This window comes from Cibotium barometz, chromosome 45 (genome assembly GCF_041138505.1).
Source record: "Cibotium barometz isolate CiBa-2024 chromosome 45, ASM4113850v1, whole genome shotgun sequence".
NCBI lineage: Eukaryota > Viridiplantae > Streptophyta > Polypodiopsida > Cyatheales > Cibotiaceae > Cibotium > Cibotium barometz.
This window is the reverse complement of record NC_141090.1, coordinates 47,342,150-47,360,659: the sequence shown is the minus strand read 5'-3', so window position 1 is coordinate 47,360,659 and position 18,510 is coordinate 47,342,150. Positions and strand designations below refer to the sequence as shown.

Below are 18,510 nucleotides of genomic sequence, written 5' to 3'. Positions count from 1 at the left end.
ATCATCAATTTCTCTCAAGATGAGCTCACCTCTCCTCAGCACGATATTGACATTGAGGTCCAGACCACCCTGCGAGAGTTTATGGTTCCTACCATAGTTTTTCCATATGGCAAACGCATACGGGTATGGAAGTACGAAAAAAGTACAGTTCACACTCCCAAGAAATTCCATATGTTAGATACCATACGGCACCCTAAATTTAAGGAAAAACATGCTACATATGACACAAAAAACCAAAGAAACTTGAAACTGCAAAGATTTTGGGATTCGAAAAAACATAAATGATGTAGAGCCAGAATCCAAACTCCGGACTTTATATTACTGTAACTTGTTTACATCATACATGTATGATCAATGATGTATGATGATCATGTATCATGTAACATGTTACATAAGTAGGGACTAGGGAGTGTGGAGTGGGCAAATGCAAAAACCTGTCACTTGTAGGCATAGTTTTTTCATACAGCAACCATACGACATACGTGTATGAGTCTGGAACTATGAAATAAGTATGGCTCAAACCTTGGAGAAATTCCATACGTGGGTGGAGAAATTCCATACGTGGGATTTCATACTTGATTCTTAAATTAAAGGGTAGACATGCCATTTTCAAAGAAGTGAACCATGAGAGACTTAAAGTATGTGAAAGCCATGATAGATGGTCTATCATGGTTTTCACAAATTGACCATGTTTCATCCGTCATGACTTTCACACATTGACAACTAATCTCTATGTCTAGAGAAGATGCAAAACATTTTCTTTTTTGGCTGGAGTATGAAAAGTTTTTCCATACGTGACCATACGCAACCACACACATACGGGTATGGAATATTTTCCATACGAGTATGAAAAAAACTATGGTTCCTACCCCTCTTGTTCGCAGGCCCGTGAATGGCTTCTAGTAGCAGCTCTCCCTGTGGAGCTGATTGTGCACTTCCAGGATACTCGTTTGCTTGGTCGAGGCTTCTTCCAAGTGGAATTTCATTCTCCAGAAGCTACTTCTCAGGTTTTGGCTGGCAGCCCCTTCCCTCTTGGCCCTAGGAAGATTTTCTTCTTTCAGTACCAGGTGGGCTTTGTCCAGTGGGGGAGGATCAGCACTTTACCCCGGTCTCACTGCGGTTCCCTGCTCTTCCTCGGTCCTATTGAGCTTTTAGCTTCCATATGGGCATCCTTTGGCCAAGTTCTAGAGGTACTAGTCCTTCCGAGCTCTCCCCCCTCAGCTTATGCGGCTGTTACTGCCACTCTTGATGGTGTACCCTGGGTCCTTGTGCTTGTTTGTGATCCATCTATTACTGACGACCATATTATGCTTCAGAGACATGACAGATCTCATTTCTGCGAGAGGATGGAGATTGCAGGCAGACCTGACCAGTGTCGAATTTGTCGTCGACAGGGCCACATTGCTAGAGATTGTCCTAGATTAAGGGGCCATGGTAGGAGGCGGCATGGTCCTACCCATCAGATGCCTTCTACAGTTGCCCAGACTCCAGTTGCTCCTTTGGCACAGCACACCACACAGCGTTGGGTTGTGGTTAGGGATGGCAGGCACTCTCGGACCCGCGTACCTGCCCCTTCACCCACACCCCTTGTGGAGCACCCTAATCCGTATGCAGCTCTTTACCACAAGGATGTTGATCCTTCTTTGGAGGATGAGGCTTTGCAGGCACATGATCTGGATCCTTCATAGGAGGATGCTACATTACAGTTAGAGGATGATTGTACCCTTGAGGATGATGTTGCGCATTCGCATTGTCATGGTACCTCTCCAGTGTTGAGGACTAGCCCTGGCTTTTCCCTGGAGTGGGAGAGAGAGGTAAAGTTTACATCGTCAGATTTTCCCTACGTTACCTATGCGAGACGTACTTCCATCTGTAAAGGGGGTCCTTCGTTGACCACGAGATCTGGTCGTTCCTATTCTGAGTCCTTATAAGGATTGTCTCTTGGAACATTCAGGGTCTTGGGGGTTTTTTTTCTGCATCGGTGCGGAAACAAATTGTAAAAACCTAGCTTCATTGTGCAGTTACAGGTGGACCTATGGATGTATTGCTCTTGCAAGAGCATAAATTGGATGCTAGCCAGTGTGGGAGATCAAGCAAGCTTCTCTCGAGACACACCTTTTGGTCACTAGCTATTGGTACCAAGGGTGGTGTATATGTCTGTGTTTCAGCTTTGATCTTGCCTTGCATCATTGGACATGGTGTCATTTTGCCTGCAAGAGCACAGTGGATCCTTTTTATGCAGGGTACTACATGCATTGGTATTCTCAACCTCTATGCTCCTAACCATAGAGGTGAGAGGATTGTCTTTTGGAAATCTCTCACTACGCTGATGCCTCTTGCTGACCATTGGATTATTGGTGGGGATTTTAACATGGTTGAGATGCCAACGGATAAAAGAGGTGGACATGAGGGCTCGGTGCATCCTCTTGAAGAGCGTCTTGGGAGAGGTTTATACTCTCCATTCATGGAAGAGATTGTTGGCATGAGGATGACATTTCGATGAGACCATCCACTCTTCATTATTCGTGGTCTAACAGGAGAAGGGATGCAGGATGTATTTATGCACGGTTAGACAGATTTTATGTGGATGATTGGGTGCTTGACAGAGGGGGGCATACTTTTATTGCTACAAGCACCTCTAAATCGGATCATTGCCCAGTGGTTTTATGTATTAGAGTGCGAATTGCCATGGATTAGCACCCCATGTACGCATCCCTAATCATTTGTTTTCAGATGCAGAGCTATCACGTCGTATGTTTGATATTTGGAGATCTCATGATTTCTCATAGGCCTCTCAAAGCGTGGCCTATGCTCTCTATGATATTAGTGACTTTTATCACACATGTGCCTTGTCTACTAAGAGGCAAGAGGCCTTGGATTTAGAAAGGGCTATTAGACATAGACTGGCTGCCTTACAGAAAGATCACGAGAAACATCCTCATGCTCAATGGGTTGCAGATTCTTTATGTATTGTTAGGGTAGAACTTCATCACTCTCTTGAGCAGTGTGCGGAGTACCGTTACCATGCCCAGGAATCCTTCTGGACGCAGATGGGAGGCAGATGCAACAAACATTTCTTTGCTACTCATGGCCCATCTCATGCCAGAGATAGTGCCAGCAGGCAGTTGCAAGAGTCACATGGCACTCTTCACTCAGATCCTCTTATGGCTAGACAGATTGCCATTAATTTCTATCGCCAGCTTCTATCGCCATTAATTTCTATCGCCATTAATTTCTATCGCCAGCTTCTTAGTGCTGAGCCGCACTTGATTTGAGATGTAGGGCACAAAGGAAGGTTGGGAATGCATTGCCACATTTGATCACTGAGGAGATGTGTGCCGCTCTGGATGCCCCTTTTTCTATGCAGGAGTTCAATCATGCTCTTCATGCCTTACCTCATGGTAAGTGGCAAGGGGAGGATGGCCTCTCCCCTGTTTTTTTCATTACATTTTGGGATGAGATCACATCGGCTCTCCAAGAGATGTGGGACATAGGTTCTATGCCTTCTTCTCTCACTAAGGGGCTTATTTATCTTATTCCTAAGAAAGAAAGAAAGAAAGATATATTAAGCGTCTACTAAAGACCCAATGGGCCTATGAGACCAAAGTGATACAATAATGTCCATGGCATATCTCATGAAGGAATGGAAATTAAAATAGAAAGAAAACATAAACATAGCTATCTCACTAGGTGATACAAAACTGTCCATGGAAACTCATCATGGAATACTAAGAACATAGAAACATGAGAGCAACATCAGCTCCGAGTAGATGGTGTACCACTCTCCAAAATATCAAGCATGGGGCTAATGAGTATGGCCGAGAGGTCTCCCTTAGCTATGTCATGTGGAAAGGTAGCTTGATGGCGGTGGAGCATGTCTTGGATCTGGAGCTTATGAGGTGATCGTGGCCAACGGGGGGGTCGAGGGTGTTGGGCACGCTGGAGTGCAGAGGCTCGACCCGAGGTAACTCCTCTTGGGCGAGGTAGGTCCAGAGCAGCTTGTGGAGGGTCCACAAAATCCACTATGTGGGTGTCCTCCACCTCTTGGGTCCGGAAGAAACTGGTGATGGTTGGCTAGCGAGGGAGGGGGCAGGGTGGTTGGGCTCGAGGCTCTCTCAAGAAGGTGTCCCTGTGTTTGCGGAGCAAGCAAGAAGAGGCCCAGGCAACACTGGTCCTGGAAGTCAATGATTGGAGAGTGGACCAAATCCCTCACGAAATAGATAGTGAAACCTCCCACGGATCTCATGTATACTGGGAGCGGCATATGTAATGCTCCTCCGTCTTAACCTCTGTGTGGCATAGTTGGTAGATCCTCTCCTCTCTGGGTCTCCGTATGAGCTTCCCGGCACTGAAGATGCGCTCTGCTCCACTCTGAGGCGGTGGGATGAAACCTGTATCTGGCCAATCGCAATTCGCATGGCATGGGACATGTGAACACTCAAGAAGAGTGGGGATAAGACATTGATTGGCCAGTAGAGACCTATCACCTTACTTGGGACTGCATATAAGATTCTTGTTAAGGCAGTGAGCATCAGATTGTAGCCAATTTTGCAGGATGTCATTCATGATACTCAGAATGGATTCTTACATGGAAGGAGCATCTTTGATAACATTTTCTTGTTTTGGGAGGCCGTCGAATGGGCTAAAGCGAGCAATCAACCCTTAGCCATTCTGCTCTTGGATTTTGAGAAGGCCTATGATAGAGTGGATTGGGATTTCCTTGAGGGTACTCTTAGCCATATGGGCTTCTCTCAGAGATGGATCAAGGGAGTTTCATGCATGTATCGTGATGCCCACAGTAGTGTGCTCGCTTGGGGTGATAGAGGAGAGCGGTTTCATATTTCTCGCTCAGTACGGCAGGGTTGCCCTTTAGCCCCATTATATCATAGTTGCAGAGGTCATGAGCGTCTTTCTTTGTTGCACTGCTGGTATTTCTGGATTGAGGTTGCCTCTTCGTAGTCAAGAGGAATTGGTTGACTCTGAGTTAGCTGATGACACAGCCATGTTCTTGGAGGCTTCACATATATGCTTATGTTCCTTCCGGGTAGCACTAGAGGAGTTCTATTTGGCAGCAGGGGCACTCATTAATTGGCACAAATCTATTGGTTTTTGGGTTAGTGATTCATCGAGAGTTGCTTGGGGTGTAGAGCTTGGTTTTACTTGGATCAGCAGGGGATGCACTGCGAGATATTTGGGATGCCAAGTTGGGATTGATACTTCTCCTGCAGAGCAGTTTGCTCCGGTACTTATGAGTATTTGGAAGAAGCTCCTCCATTGGAGCTCCAAGAGATTAGATTCAGCTTCCAGAGCTTTGGTGGCTAATCAGGTATTGCTTGCCTCGGCTTGGTTTATTGCCTCTTGTTGGTGCTTCTCTTGTGCGTGCATTGGCCAATTGTGGAGATTGATCTGCAATTTTCTCTGGTTGGGTTTGGATGGCACCTCAGGCACTCGTGCTAGGGTAGCTTGGCTCACAGTTATTCAGCCCAAACGAGAGGGGGACTTGAATATTATCGATCCGGATGTTCAGTGTAGGACGTTGCTCTGCAAACTTGTAGTCAAAGGGTTCCTACTAGGCACTGAGCCTTGGAAGGAGTTTTTCTTGTCTCAGATTTCCAGATGTACACCTCGGGTTGGGAGAGACAATATGCCTAGCATACGGTTTTTATTCACAGAGGCTGATATCAGGGTACCATCTTTCCCTCTCATTGCAGCCATTGTTAGAGCATGGAGAAGCATGAGACCTTTTTTGCGACAAAGGCTTCCTAGGTCTTTGGATGAGGCTGACCGACAACCTATTGTGGAACGAGCTCATTAGGGATGAGGCCGGTCGGCCACTTGGTGCATCTCGTTATATGCAGTGGTCAGGATGGGAGAGATGTGCATACACAGTTCTTGCTTGGAAGACCTTTAAGAGTCTTCCAGAGGATCGGAGAGCTACATCCAATCAGCATCTTAGGGGCTGTCGCATTCGTATTGATCAGATTGATGCAACTATTCCGCATGAGTGGCCTTTCTGGGACCTTTCACGGAGACTATCATCCGAGTTGGCTGGGAGTTTTTTCGAGGATAGGCATACCTCTACAGGTCATTGCTTTCTTGGGCTAGGAGGCTACAGATTGCATCATTTACTCTATCATGCCTAGAGGGAGATTGAAGAGATGTAGCATGGAGGAGATCATCCCAGATACTAGGCTTAGTCCAGTGAGGATTGTTGGTCGTTTGGGGAAGCATTGGTTCATTGACCCTTCTCCTCAGATAGTGACTCATGGCTCTTGGTGTTTGTGGTTATATGGTGGCAATCCTATAAGAGATCTTCAGTGGGATCAAGGAGAGTGGGAGTGGATTTATGCCTTCGATGCTTTGAAAAGCCTTCCTTTTTTCAGTTTTACCATTCGGAACGCTAGGCTTCTTCTCACTCGACAATGCATAGGATCCCTACTCTCAGGCCTCATTGGTATGATATTTCTCCAGTGTTACAGCACAAATATTGGGATAGACTTTGGCACTCATAGAGAAGGAGCTAGATCTCTCATTTCTTTTGGTTATTCTTACATGTTGGTCTCCCACCAATCAATGGAGATCGGTTTTCGGTGTAGCACCTTCGTGCCCTAGGTGCGCGGCAGATTCTGAGATTTTACAACATTGTTTATGGGGATGTAGCACTGCACAATAGATTTGGGGTTCTGTAGCCCAACTTATGGGCAAATTGAGTGGCCGAGCCATGCATGTGACTTGGGGGGCAGTTGCTTGGCTCTCCCAGTCCAGTCCGCACCTTTTTTATGAGGGCAATGGTACAGACTCTGCTATTTTCATTTGTAGAGGTATTGCCCAGCTTGGTTTATTGCAGGATGCCCCTCACTTTGATTATACACCCCCTAGACAGAGGATTGACACGAGTTGGGAGATTGTTGCCATTACAGCATGGTAGATCTGGAGAGCTAGATGCACGGAGGCTATTGAGGGTGGCGAGTTTTTTGGGTCTTAGTGCATTAGTAGTACATGGGGTGATATCATCCAAACTCTTATGGCTACTTGGGCTCATATTCAAGGGTCCTCTCGTTCTGTGCAGGCAAAGCGCGCTATATTTATGCGGGAGTGGGACCATGGCATTTTCTTTTCCTCTAGTCCCACAGGTCTTTCATGGCATCATGATGCTCATCAGTGGTTGAAATCACCTTACATATTGGGGTGATTCTATTCTTTTCCGGCTTATAGCTGTGATTGTTGTATGTCTTTTTCATACTTAATAGAAGTCTCTTTCTAAAATAAAAATAAAAATAAACCGACAATAAAAGTCACAAGCAATCCGCCTCATCATAGAAGGATCGGAGTGAAGTGTGCCCTGAGTATCCTGAGTGTCCTGCAATTGTTAGATGGTTCATGAGTAGCAAAGAAGTGTTTATTGCATTCCTTGGATGCTTTTGTGATGGGCCATGAGTAGCAAAGAAGTGTTTATTGCATTCCTTGGATGCTTTTGATCGACAATATGAATAATTTATTGCTGCTGTAGGTATTGATGCCAGACAGAAAGAGAGTTCGCAGAATAGTGAGAATAAATGTTTTAGTAATACCTTAACCTGGATTGATAGTGTATCTCATATGCAAAAAATGAATACTTGATGTGTCTAAGAAAAAACAAGGAAGAGACTAGGCGGATATCACCAAAGTCTCAACCAAAGACACTAACACCCACCAAGGATATTCTGGTAGTTGGTATGGACTCCAATCTTATCAAATGCTAATGTTGCGCTTACTACTCTGCGGGCTTCTTCTGAGAGGTTGCATGAAGACTTGGTAGAGGGTTTGTAAGGAAAAATCAATTATAAGACCTTTCCACGATTGCATTTCTTAAACATTGCCCTTTTCTTTTCAGTAATGCTTATTTAATGTTTTTTCACTCAATGCAGACTTTAAACAAATACTCTTGCATAGCCTTGGCTGGTGTGGCAACAGAATATCTTCTGTTTGGTCTGGCAGAAGGTGGTCTTGCGGACATAGAACAGGTCCTCTCTTTCTCGCCCTTGTTTCCAACTTTTTGTTTCACTTGAGATTTCGCTGTCTAACCCATAGAAAATGCCCAATTTCTACATTCTTTTTGGCAGCCGCAACCTGCACACAAACTACAGTAAATAGCTTGCAAAAGAAAACTAAAATCTAGCCTCATGAAAGGCTCCCATTACTTGCAACTATTTTTAATAGGATTGTAGATTGATAGGTACTTGAAGTTGATTTTCTGTGACGCTTCCATTAGTAAAAAGAAAGTATAGACAACAGATGGCCATCCTTTATTTAGAAACTTCCTTAATATTTGGCAGCTCTCAGAGGACGGCTATGGCATCCATTATTCTCTAGCAAAGCCCAATCGTGTGTGGTGGCACTTTGTTTTTTGGTAGATAGAAGCACAGATTCTTGCCTGATAGGGACACTCTGTAGAGTCGGACTTCCTGCAGTTTCCTGGGTGTTCCCAAGGGATGCCACAAGCTTGTCCCATTGATTGGTCGGCAGTTGGGAGATGTTATTGAGTCCTTGAAGACCTGGATGGCTGGGATTCCCTTGCCAAGGCTGATCATCCTCGCCTTGGAAAACCTCCCATAGCAGATTTTCCTCCTTTTGGATAAGACCACTTTCACCTAGTGCATGCAGTTCTAGGACTTCCAGGACAGTGTTTCGCTTGCCAAATGGAGCATTCGGTGAAGAATTGTCCTCAGCGACAGTGGAGTAGACACAGTCAGAGGCTGAGTCACACTACTCCACTCCCACGCATGATTGGGCCCCGGTTGATTTGCAGAATAGTTACGAGCCTTTGTTCTAGGACCCCCATTGCCTCTTCTCCCCCCTCTCTCCGAATGGGACAGCACAGCAAGATTTCCTAGACAAACTATGCAATGAATACAATATGTAAACTTGTCGATGCCAATGTCAGTTCTTCCAATGGATGCCCTTGACGGAAACTTAGATGCAGCTGGGAATACCCCACCAGTCCATCTAGTCACATCACAGACAAAAGAAAGAGTTATATACTTAAGTGGCAGTAATGAGAAGCTTATGTTAGCTTGTATTACACTCTAAGTGAGTATTGGAAATGTTGGGGTGGCCTATGATATGCGCCTTGTGTTTGCATGGCCCAAACGTGAGATTATGCTTTTCATTATGTCACAGATACACGTGTGTTTTTGAATGGGATTTTTATGTATCCCAAGGATTTATCATTGCTAATGAAGGACATTTTTACCTTGGGTAGCCTAACATCCTTGCAGAAAAGCAAGGAAGGAGACAAGGCCACGTGGTAATAATATCTTGCAAGTGGTAATAATGTCTTGCAAAAAAGCAAGGTAGCCACGTGGTATTTAAAAACAGCCAGAAGGATCTGGGTCAAAATATAGAAGGCCTACGCTCTGTCTTATCAAACAGGTGGATAAGAATAAACACGATTGAGCAAACCACAGATGCTAAAAGCCTACGGCAGCGTTGACGAGGGCCAGGATGTAGAAGATCTTGAGATTACTCGCAGTGCTGTCATCAGGGTGGGCTGCTTGTCTTCTTGCTTAAGAGGCTAAGCCTTACCAGGGCTTTCCTTACTGCAAGGGTGCTGAAGAAGATTGCAAAACTGGATTCGAGAAGCTACAAGGCGGTCACAATACGGAAATATGCAGGGCATAGTGATGACACAAAACCCCCAACAGAACCACGGTAGCCTAGGTGAGATTGCATTAAGCCAAGAACCTGCAAGCGCCTTTGCTTCTTCTCCTTTTTTTTTCAGGTCCTGATGGTGTCCAAACCAGTGTGAGTTTATCATTTCCCTCTCCACCTAATTAATCTGCAACGAAAACCTTGCTGCTGTTTGCATATTTTCGTATTTAGGGTTTGATTCGAGAAAATATTGCTTGATTTTCTTTAGAAGGTCGTAGACATTCTGCAAAAAGAGCCACTAGAAGCTGCTTTGTGGATTTTGCTTGCATGGTAAAGATGTTCCGAATTTTCTGGCAGCAATCCGTGAGAAAAAAAGTGAATAAAGCTTGATATGGACAGAATTTCATGTGTAGCCCTTCACCTACCTCGCACCCCCTCCCGCGCCCCCCACTTTGCCTTGGCCAATTTCTTCTCATAGGCTTTGATCTCGGAGGCTTCTTACATCTGGGCACTGATTCGGTTGAGTCTCCGCCATGATGGCGAGAATTGAATAGGCGATCGAGGATAGAAGTGCGGCCGTGCACTTACTGCACATAATTGATTGTGTAGGCACTCGACTGTCTTGAACGTATGCAGCGGTGGCAAGGCCTCTCTCCAAATTAAATCACCTTCACTTGCATCTTAAAAGCTTTGCACCAGCCTAGGAGCGGCATATAAGGGCCAAGAAATAAACGCACACACACATCATTAAAACCAAGTGCACTCCATGGTCTGAAGCTTGCAAAACAAGATTGTTTTTTAAAAATTCTTTTACTGTGTTTTCTGTGAGTGTTTGGGTAGCATACCTTGTGTAGTGCATATTTGAAATGCTCGAACGAACATGAATTTGAAAGCAATGCTAGACTGACATCCGCAATCGATGAGCTTGAAGCCTGTTCTTATGTTCGATGGGGATTCAAAAGTACCTCGCAAATTAGAAAATTACAAATTCATTACCAAATTTGAAAATGAGTTTTGTATCATGAGTCAATACGTAGGACTAATGGCCGCCTTCAACACTGAAGGTGTTTTGGTCCACTTTCGATATTGAAAGTGCTATTTGGGAAATGGGGAAAGGGCACGTTCTCCTATGTTTATTAAATTTCAGGGAGGACTGTGCCAACTCCCTGCCATATTTATGTATGGTTTTTTGTTTTTACTTCACTTACACAAACGAGCACGAAAATCCTATGACTTGATGAATGACATGTAACTTGGATTGAAATGTGGTAATGAATTTGGAATTATCTACCTTGTGATGTACTCTGAGATCTCTGTCGATCTCTATAATCATAGGCTTGATGTTCATGCCCGTTCGAGCTCTATAAGTTGTTCATATAAACTTGAGAAATACGCGCATACAAAGAAGACATGGTGTGGGTTGCAGTGTCCATCTTCATTCAAGCGCTTTAAGATGTTTATACGTGAATGGAAGGACACACATTCTTTCAAAGTACGTTGACAATGCACAGGTGCAAGCAATCAAGAGGATAAGGGTACCCAAGCATTCTAGTTTATTTTTAGGACCTTGGTGATTTTTTAGGAGCCTAAGTTAGGCTAGGCAAAACCTTGAGATGGCAAGCAGGCAATTGAACTGGCGCAACAATTTGTTGAGTAGCTTTCACCCTCATCGGCCACCTCCTCACCAACACCATGTCTGACGGCTTATCCACCACCACCCCTGTTCCTTTCAAACACTCCATCGCTTGGTTCCTCCAACCTCGCCATTATTCGAATCTGCAAACTTCTTGAGGACCACCCCCTCCTCATCAATGGCATCCGAGGCCCATGGATTGGACATTCGTAGCAGGCAAACACACAAAAATAGTTCACGTCGCGAAAACAATTTCAAGCATCCAAACATGTGTGCATGTGCACTTTCTAATGAGAAAATGTCCTGGTCATGAAACAAGTACATGTGAGGGCAAAAGGACAAAAGGACCAAATGTATAAGAGATCAAAGCAAATCAACACAACATGAAATGAGTGAGTGTATATATGATGAAATCCAGTACAACAGCTCAGTGTGAGACTCTGGAGGAGCAAAGAGGGCTGCTGTCCCATGATAATGCAGAGAGTGGAGAAGGCCACAATCCAAGGCAGATGGTAGGCTGCTGTCCTTAAGAAATGAGCAGAGAGGGCTGCCATCCCGATGTTGAGGTAAAGGAGCAGAGAGGGCTGTTGTCCCGGTGATGATGAATGATGGCGGAGAGGGCCGCGATCCCGAGGTAGTAGATGCTGAAGTAAAACTGCTGGAAAGCTCTACCGTAGCAGAGAGGGTTGCTGTCCCATGTGCTGTAGATAAAACACTGATATACTGTAGGCAAAGAGCTACTGCAGAACAGCGCCTGAGAAACACTGATGACTGTAGAAAAAGGCTGCTGCAGAACAGTAGCTGTAGGTAAAAACACAGATATAATGTAGGCGAAAGCTACACCAGAAAAGCTTCAGAGTAATGCTGAGATGCTGTAGATGAAGACTGTTGCAGAACAGAAGCTGTAGGTAAAAATGCAGATTGAAGAGAATGCTCAGCCTGTAGATGCGATAACACCAGCAGCAGTAGAACTGCCTGTAAATGTAGCAGCACCGGCTGCAGCAAGACTCGGAGCTATGTTGTTCTATGTATTTGTGAATAATGTTGAGTTTCTTATATATGCAGTAGGACTGCTGGTCGATCAGGGTAAGCTGTCGGCCAGTAGTAAAGACAAGTAAAATGCCAAAAATACCCTTTTGGGCTGCATAAGATAGCAGGTTTAGGCATGTTTTCACACACCCCCTCTCAGGCCAAAAGGGGAACATGAGAGAAGATGAAATGGGGTTGAAGAGGAACATGAAGAAGAATGTAGCTTTGGTTTGTCGACAGTGTAGAACATGTGCTCTTCGAAAAGTGTAGAATCTTTTGAGTTTGGGTGGTAGTAGATCAATTCCACAATGCAAGAGGTTTTCACATGCATGAATGTGTCCCAAACACAAAAAACAGAGTGGCCCCTTAGGAGGATTGAAATACTGACTTAAATTGGATGTGCAATAGGAAATGTCAGGTCGAGAATTTGTGAGCCATATGAGTTTCCCCACCACTTGGTGGTAGGCTTGCGCTTCATGTGGAGGTGAGTCCTCTTCCTTTGATAGTTTCATGGTTGGATCCAATGGGGTAGCCACAGGGTGTTACGACCTTGTGTCTTTCTCTTGACATTATGCAACTGTGCACGGGGACATGGTGGACAGTGTGAATGGCATCAGTTTGGGGCAATAGCTTCATGGATAGATTGGTACAGCTATCGGGGTCAAAAAGGACTCTAGGAATTAATAAAGGTTCTTTTCATATCCCATGGGGACAAAGGGTTGGAGGGGACAAAGGATTCAAAGGTTTTAATAATTTTTAAAAACAAAGGACCATAGTTTTTTTCATACGCGTATGTTTCAGGAAACATACGTTTGCAAACGTTGGAAAAAAAAAGCGTATGGTATTCATAACATACTTTGCCCAGCGTATGTAAAAAAATTGACGACTAGGTTTAGGTGGAGAAATATTTGCCGTCGCTTCTGAGTCCCAACTCGTCGCTGCAGCCCGTCGCGCCCGAGTCCCAACTGGTCGCTTGGTGCCACACTGCCAAAACGTGCAGGGCTGACTCCTGAGGGCCCAATGCCCATGCTGCAGCGGCCAACCTGCTATTGTTTTTGTCAAACATGCTGATGTCGTGACAGTGTGATTGCAGCGCCCACGCCGCCCAGCGTTCTTAGTGCTCACTGTTCAGTGCTCTGTGGTTAAACTCAGGAGTCAGGAGTCAACAGTGAGCAAAGTTGCAAACAACACTCTCAGAGCCAGAACTTGTGTGCTTTGTGCACTGCACTGCAGTGAGTCAGACTTCAGTGACAGCTCTGCATTGTGCAGTGACCATTGACACTTGTATTGCAAGACTCAAGTCATGGGGAGAAGAAAGTTGCAAACAACACTCTCAGAGCCAGAACTTGTGTGCTTTGTGCACTGCACTGCAGTGAGTCAGACTTCAGTGACAGCTCTGCATTGTGCAGTGACCATTGACACTTGTATTGCAAGACTCAAGTCATGGGGAGAAGAAAGAGATGCGAGTGGGACTATGTGACTGTGGTGAATAAACTCCCACGCGGTATGTGCACGATGAGGTGCAATTATTGTGCACATGAATGGGATGGCGGTCCTTCCCGCATTAGAGCACACATTTTGGGCTTGAAAGGTTATGGTGTTGACAGATGCAAATGTCCTCCTCCCGATGTACGAGAAGCTGTCCAGCGGTTGCATGTTGGAATGGATGCAAATCCACGAGGTGCAAATGTGGACACTGAGGTTGCTGACTTAAATGAGTCTGTTGAGGCTTCAACAGGTGCAAATGATGCAGGTGTGTCTAATGTGGGCTCTTCTTCCAAGAAGAGAAGAGTTAGTGGCACTGGCACTAGCACTGGCACTCTTACCCAAGCTTGGGCTTTGCAGGCAAGAAAGAATGCAGACATGGCTGTATGTAGATTCTTTTATGCAGAGGATATCCCGCATTTCAAAGTGAAATCTATCTATTTCCAAGACATGTGCAGAGCAGTGGGGGAGGTGGGGCCTAGCTATAAGCCCCCGAGTTATCATGCATTGTGGGGAAGGCAGTTGGTTGCAGAAGTACAGTGCATTGATAAGGATCTTTATGGTGTGCGAGAGAAATGGAAGAAGTATGGATGTACAATTGCATGCGATGGTTGGTCAGATAATAGGCGAAGACCTATTATCAATGTCATGGCTACTTCCATACATGGCACTGTGTTTTTGAAATCTGTTGACACTAGTGGCCAATATAAATCAGGAGAATACATTTTTGGTATTTTGAAAGATGTTATTTTGGATGTGGGACCAGAAAATGTGGTTCAAGTATGCATGGATAATGCGGCTAATTGCATTGCTGCTGGCCAAAGAATTGAGCAAGAATGGCCTTCTATTTTCTTCACTAGATGCACATGCCATTGTTTAGACTTGCTCTTTGAAGACATTGGCAAAATAGGTTGGATTGCACCCATTTTGGAGAAAGGCATAAAGATTGTGAGCTTTATCACAAAGAGACCGACTATCCTGGCTCTGTTTAGAAAGTACAGTCAAAAGGAGTTGTTGAAGCCTGCTACCACTAGATTTGCATACATGTATATTGTGTTGGCTAATCTATTGGATGATAGAGTGTACAATGGTTTGCGGAGATTGGTTGTTGGTCCTGAATGGCAAAGACTTAAGGCTACTCGTACAAATGTGGGTCAAGAGATTGCTAACATAATTTTGGGTCCTATGTTTTGGGAGAATGCCAAGTTAATTGTCAAGATTTGTGGTCCTATCTTGAAGATATTGCGATTAGCTGATAGAGAAGGTGCAACAATGGGGCTGATTTACGAGCTTACTGATCGCATGGTGGAGAAGATCGAAGCCCTTGAAAATGTAGAGGAAGCAAGACTTAATGACATTAAGAGTCTGTGCATTGATCGATGGGATATGATGCATTCACCGTTGCATGCCACAGGTTTTGTTTTGCATCCTCTTTGGCGTGGCAAGAACCAAGAGAGTGATGAAGAAGTGAATAATGGATGGATGGAGGTAGTGCTACGGTATGCAAAGTATGATTTGGATATGCAAGGGGTGATCATTGATGAGCTTGATATTTATAAATCAGAGGGTGGCTCTTTTTCCCATGCCATTGCAAAGGATGAAAAGCGCATGCATTATCCTGTGAAATGGTGGGAAACCTTTGGTTCTAGCACCCCCAAATTGCAACAGCTTGCTATTCGAGTTCTTTCCCAAGGGAGTTGTGCATCCCCATGTGAAAGAAATTGGAGTACTTTTTCTCTTATACACACAAAGAGAAGGAATAGGTTGAAGCCCTCACATACAGAAAAGCTAGTATACATTCATACTAACTTAAGACTTGTGTCAAAGATAAAGGAGAGGGGCTATGAGAAGATGGAGGTGACCTTGGCAATGATTAATAAAGAAAAGGATGATGAAAGGCTGATTACTTTTCAAGAGCAACAAGAGGAAGAGGAAGAGATACATGCTAATGATGCCATTGTTGATAGTGGGGATCATGCAGGCACTAGCTCTATTGATGATGATGAGCATGATGACCAGCTTTGTGATTCTTCTCAGGAAGAAGGGCAAGATGATGAAGATGAAGATGCTGAGCTAGAGACTTAACTTTTGACATACTAATAAGTTAATAACTATGGTCCTATGATGATTGATCTATTGCTAGGCTTTTTCATGTACTTATTGGCAGCGAGTCTTGGCCCTTCAACATTCGAGTTTACTTTTCTATAATCTAGATCAATATAACGAGTCCTGAGTCTCTTTTGTGTATTTTTTGTCTTGAGAGTAAGATTTCCACAACATACTTCAAATGTGGAATGGATGTTTTAAAATATCTTTGAATTATGTGCAAAAAAGTTAGTTAATTTTTTAGGTCACGTATGGTTCATACAGTATCGGTGAAACATACTTTTTTCATACTTTCATACCCGTATGCGTATGCGTATGAAAAACGTATGAAAAAACTATGCAAAGGACTCCCTTGGATGGAAATTGTGGTCCTTGGAGGGGTTACGCTATTTTTGGGGAAGTCTGGCTGCAGCATAGAGGTGGCTTTTCCTGGTGGGCAGGGCACGCGTGTGCTTTTTTTCTGAAGGAGGGCTGGCGGGCTGAAGCGACAGCACATTTTCTCTCTCTATCCCTCTTTCGCTTGGCACACAGAGGATTGGACTGCATGCTGAGGGGGCACACACGCTTATGGAGGAGCTGACGGCTGCAGAGAGAGGCTTCTTTCTTGGTGAAAAGCAAGCGGGGAAGAACAACACGTACACGCCTTCTTCTTCTCTCTCATGAGGGGGCTGGCGGGTGGGCTCCAGGAAAAGGAGAGCTGATCAGGGAGCGCAGAGTCTAGCTGGACAGCAGGCCCATCCACGGGCTTCTCTCTCCCTCTCTTGCGACAAGTCGGGTAGCAACACACACAGGGCCCTTTCTTTTATGCAACAGACCAGTGGGCTGAACTGCCATGTCTCTCTCTTGCTAGGGGGCGGGGCTGGATTGAGCACACTTTCTCTCTTTGAGGACTGGCAGGGCTGGACAGCAGGGAGCATCGGGTTGGACAGAAGCCTTGCCCATGCGCTTTTCTCTCTCTCTCTCTCTCTCTCTCTCTCTCTCTCTCTCTCTCTCGGGAGGAGGGGTTTGGGGGTTTGGCAGCTTGCAGAGTGGATTCCATGGACTGTTTATGGGCTGTTTTGGTTGGATTCCAGGAACTGTTATGGGCTGTTTTGGTTGGCATGGAAGTGATGCAAGCTCGCATGGGTGCATGTTCATATAGCAGATTGCTTGCGTCCTGCTTGAAAATAACAGAGGGACCTATAGTTGTGGGCATATCTATGTTTCTAGATGTTTCATGAGGAAACAGGTCACTGGATGTATGCCGTTGTTGGCACTGTCTTTGAATGGTGCTATATATGGTTCTGTGTGGAAACAGGACGAATGTTTCAAGGGGAAACAGGCCTAAGGGTTTCATGAGGAAACAAGTCGTAGGTTTCTCGAAGAAACATGTTTTTGTTTCTCCAGGAGATAGGTCACATGCAGGCAGTGAATTGTATAGGGATTGACACATGTTTTATACAGCCTTGCTGCTGATTGGATAGGGGTCAACTGAGATGGATAGTACCCTTGGAAGGCAGAGAGGGTTGGTACAGGTGTGTCGACTGTATGGTATGTTGTGCCGTGATGCAAGTTCTCTTTTGGGAAACAGTTTGGAGTCTTTGTTGTGATGCAGGAGCACTGTATGTGTCAGGGTGTGATGCTGTTCATAGGGTGAGAGGCTATGGATGATTGTGGCAGCCCTGGTCGTGGGAGAAAGCTTTTGTATGCAGGACTCAATGTGAAAGAGTCTTTTGATGTGAACAATAGGTGGAATTGTTTTTGGATGCCGAGTGAACAAGAAGCCATGATGCAGGGTTTTTGCAAGCTTCAAAAGTTCTACTGTGACGGCTGAGTTTCTAGCCTTATTGTAATCAAATTTCTTATAATCAATTAAAGAAATACCACAAGGGGCGCCACTGCGTTTTGGGGCCAATCGGTGTCCGTGTACTGTTTGCAGGAGCACTCTAGCTACCCCTTGTTTGTTTCCCTTTTCTTGGTCCTCAAAGGTGTTGAAGTGTTTTGTGTGCAAGTTTGTTTTTGCATTGCCCTTTGGTTTTGTCTGAAGGCCAAGGCCGGTTTACAAGGTTCCGTTGCCAGGACATCATCGACTTTCTCAAGGAGGCGAGCCCGTGGTTGCTCTGGCCACCGGACAATCACCAACTTTCCCAAGCGGGTGAGCTCATGGTTGTCTCATGAGTGTCACATCAAAAGCTTCAGCATATGGAAAGTGAAAAGGAAGTGCAAGTGGTAGTACAAGACTGTGTCTTTGCCTATATGAGGTGAAGAGAAAAAGTTGAAGATGAAGCTCAGGAGAAAAGACACCAAGGACAAGAACTAGTCGGCCAAGAACAAGAAGCAGTTGAAGTGTTATGGTGCAAAACTTGGGTTGAAGGCTATGACTTTTGACACTTTGACACTGGTGGTATCTTCACGGAGGCTTCATGGGTTCGGAAGGCAGCTTCTTTCTATGTTTAGCAGTGGTGGTCTACTATGCTTCATCGGGGACTTGTGCTTACTACCACTTGGGTGGAGTGCAAGCAGGTTTTGGGTTCCTGAGGATGTATCAGATGAGGCTCAGACGGAAGCAGAGAAACTTGATGAGGTTCTTATTCCCGGGTAGATACTGGCACATAAGGAAAGAAAGGTACGAGGTAAAGTTTCCCGTC

At 45.0% G+C, this 18,510-nt stretch overlaps 2 protein-coding genes across 2 annotated transcripts in view; both read left to right on the top strand.

The window, feature by feature from the left end:
• LOC147612826 (uncharacterized) overlaps positions 1–18,510 on the top strand; it is a 158,342-nt gene that overhangs the window by 119,798 nt on the left and 20,034 nt on the right. The window contains exon 6 of the mRNA XM_086783468.1: positions 7,908–8,003. Coding sequence (XP_086639594.1) covers positions 7,908–8,003 — 96 coding nt within the window. The remainder of the gene's footprint in view (positions 1–7,907; positions 8,004–18,510) is intronic.
• Positions 14,357–16,218, top strand: LOC147612827 (uncharacterized). Its single transcript, XM_086783467.1, has one exon. The coding sequence runs from the start codon at positions 14,426–14,428 to the stop codon at positions 15,860–15,862; it is 1,437 nt and encodes a 478-aa protein (XP_086639593.1). The 5' UTR covers positions 14,357–14,425; the 3' UTR covers positions 15,863–16,218.

What these genes read in the sequence shown, in the direction of transcription:
- LOC147612827 (XM_086783467.1), top strand. Translation starts at nt 14,426, where the DNA reads ATGGCTACTTCCATACATGGCACTGTGTTTTTGAAATCTGTTGACACT.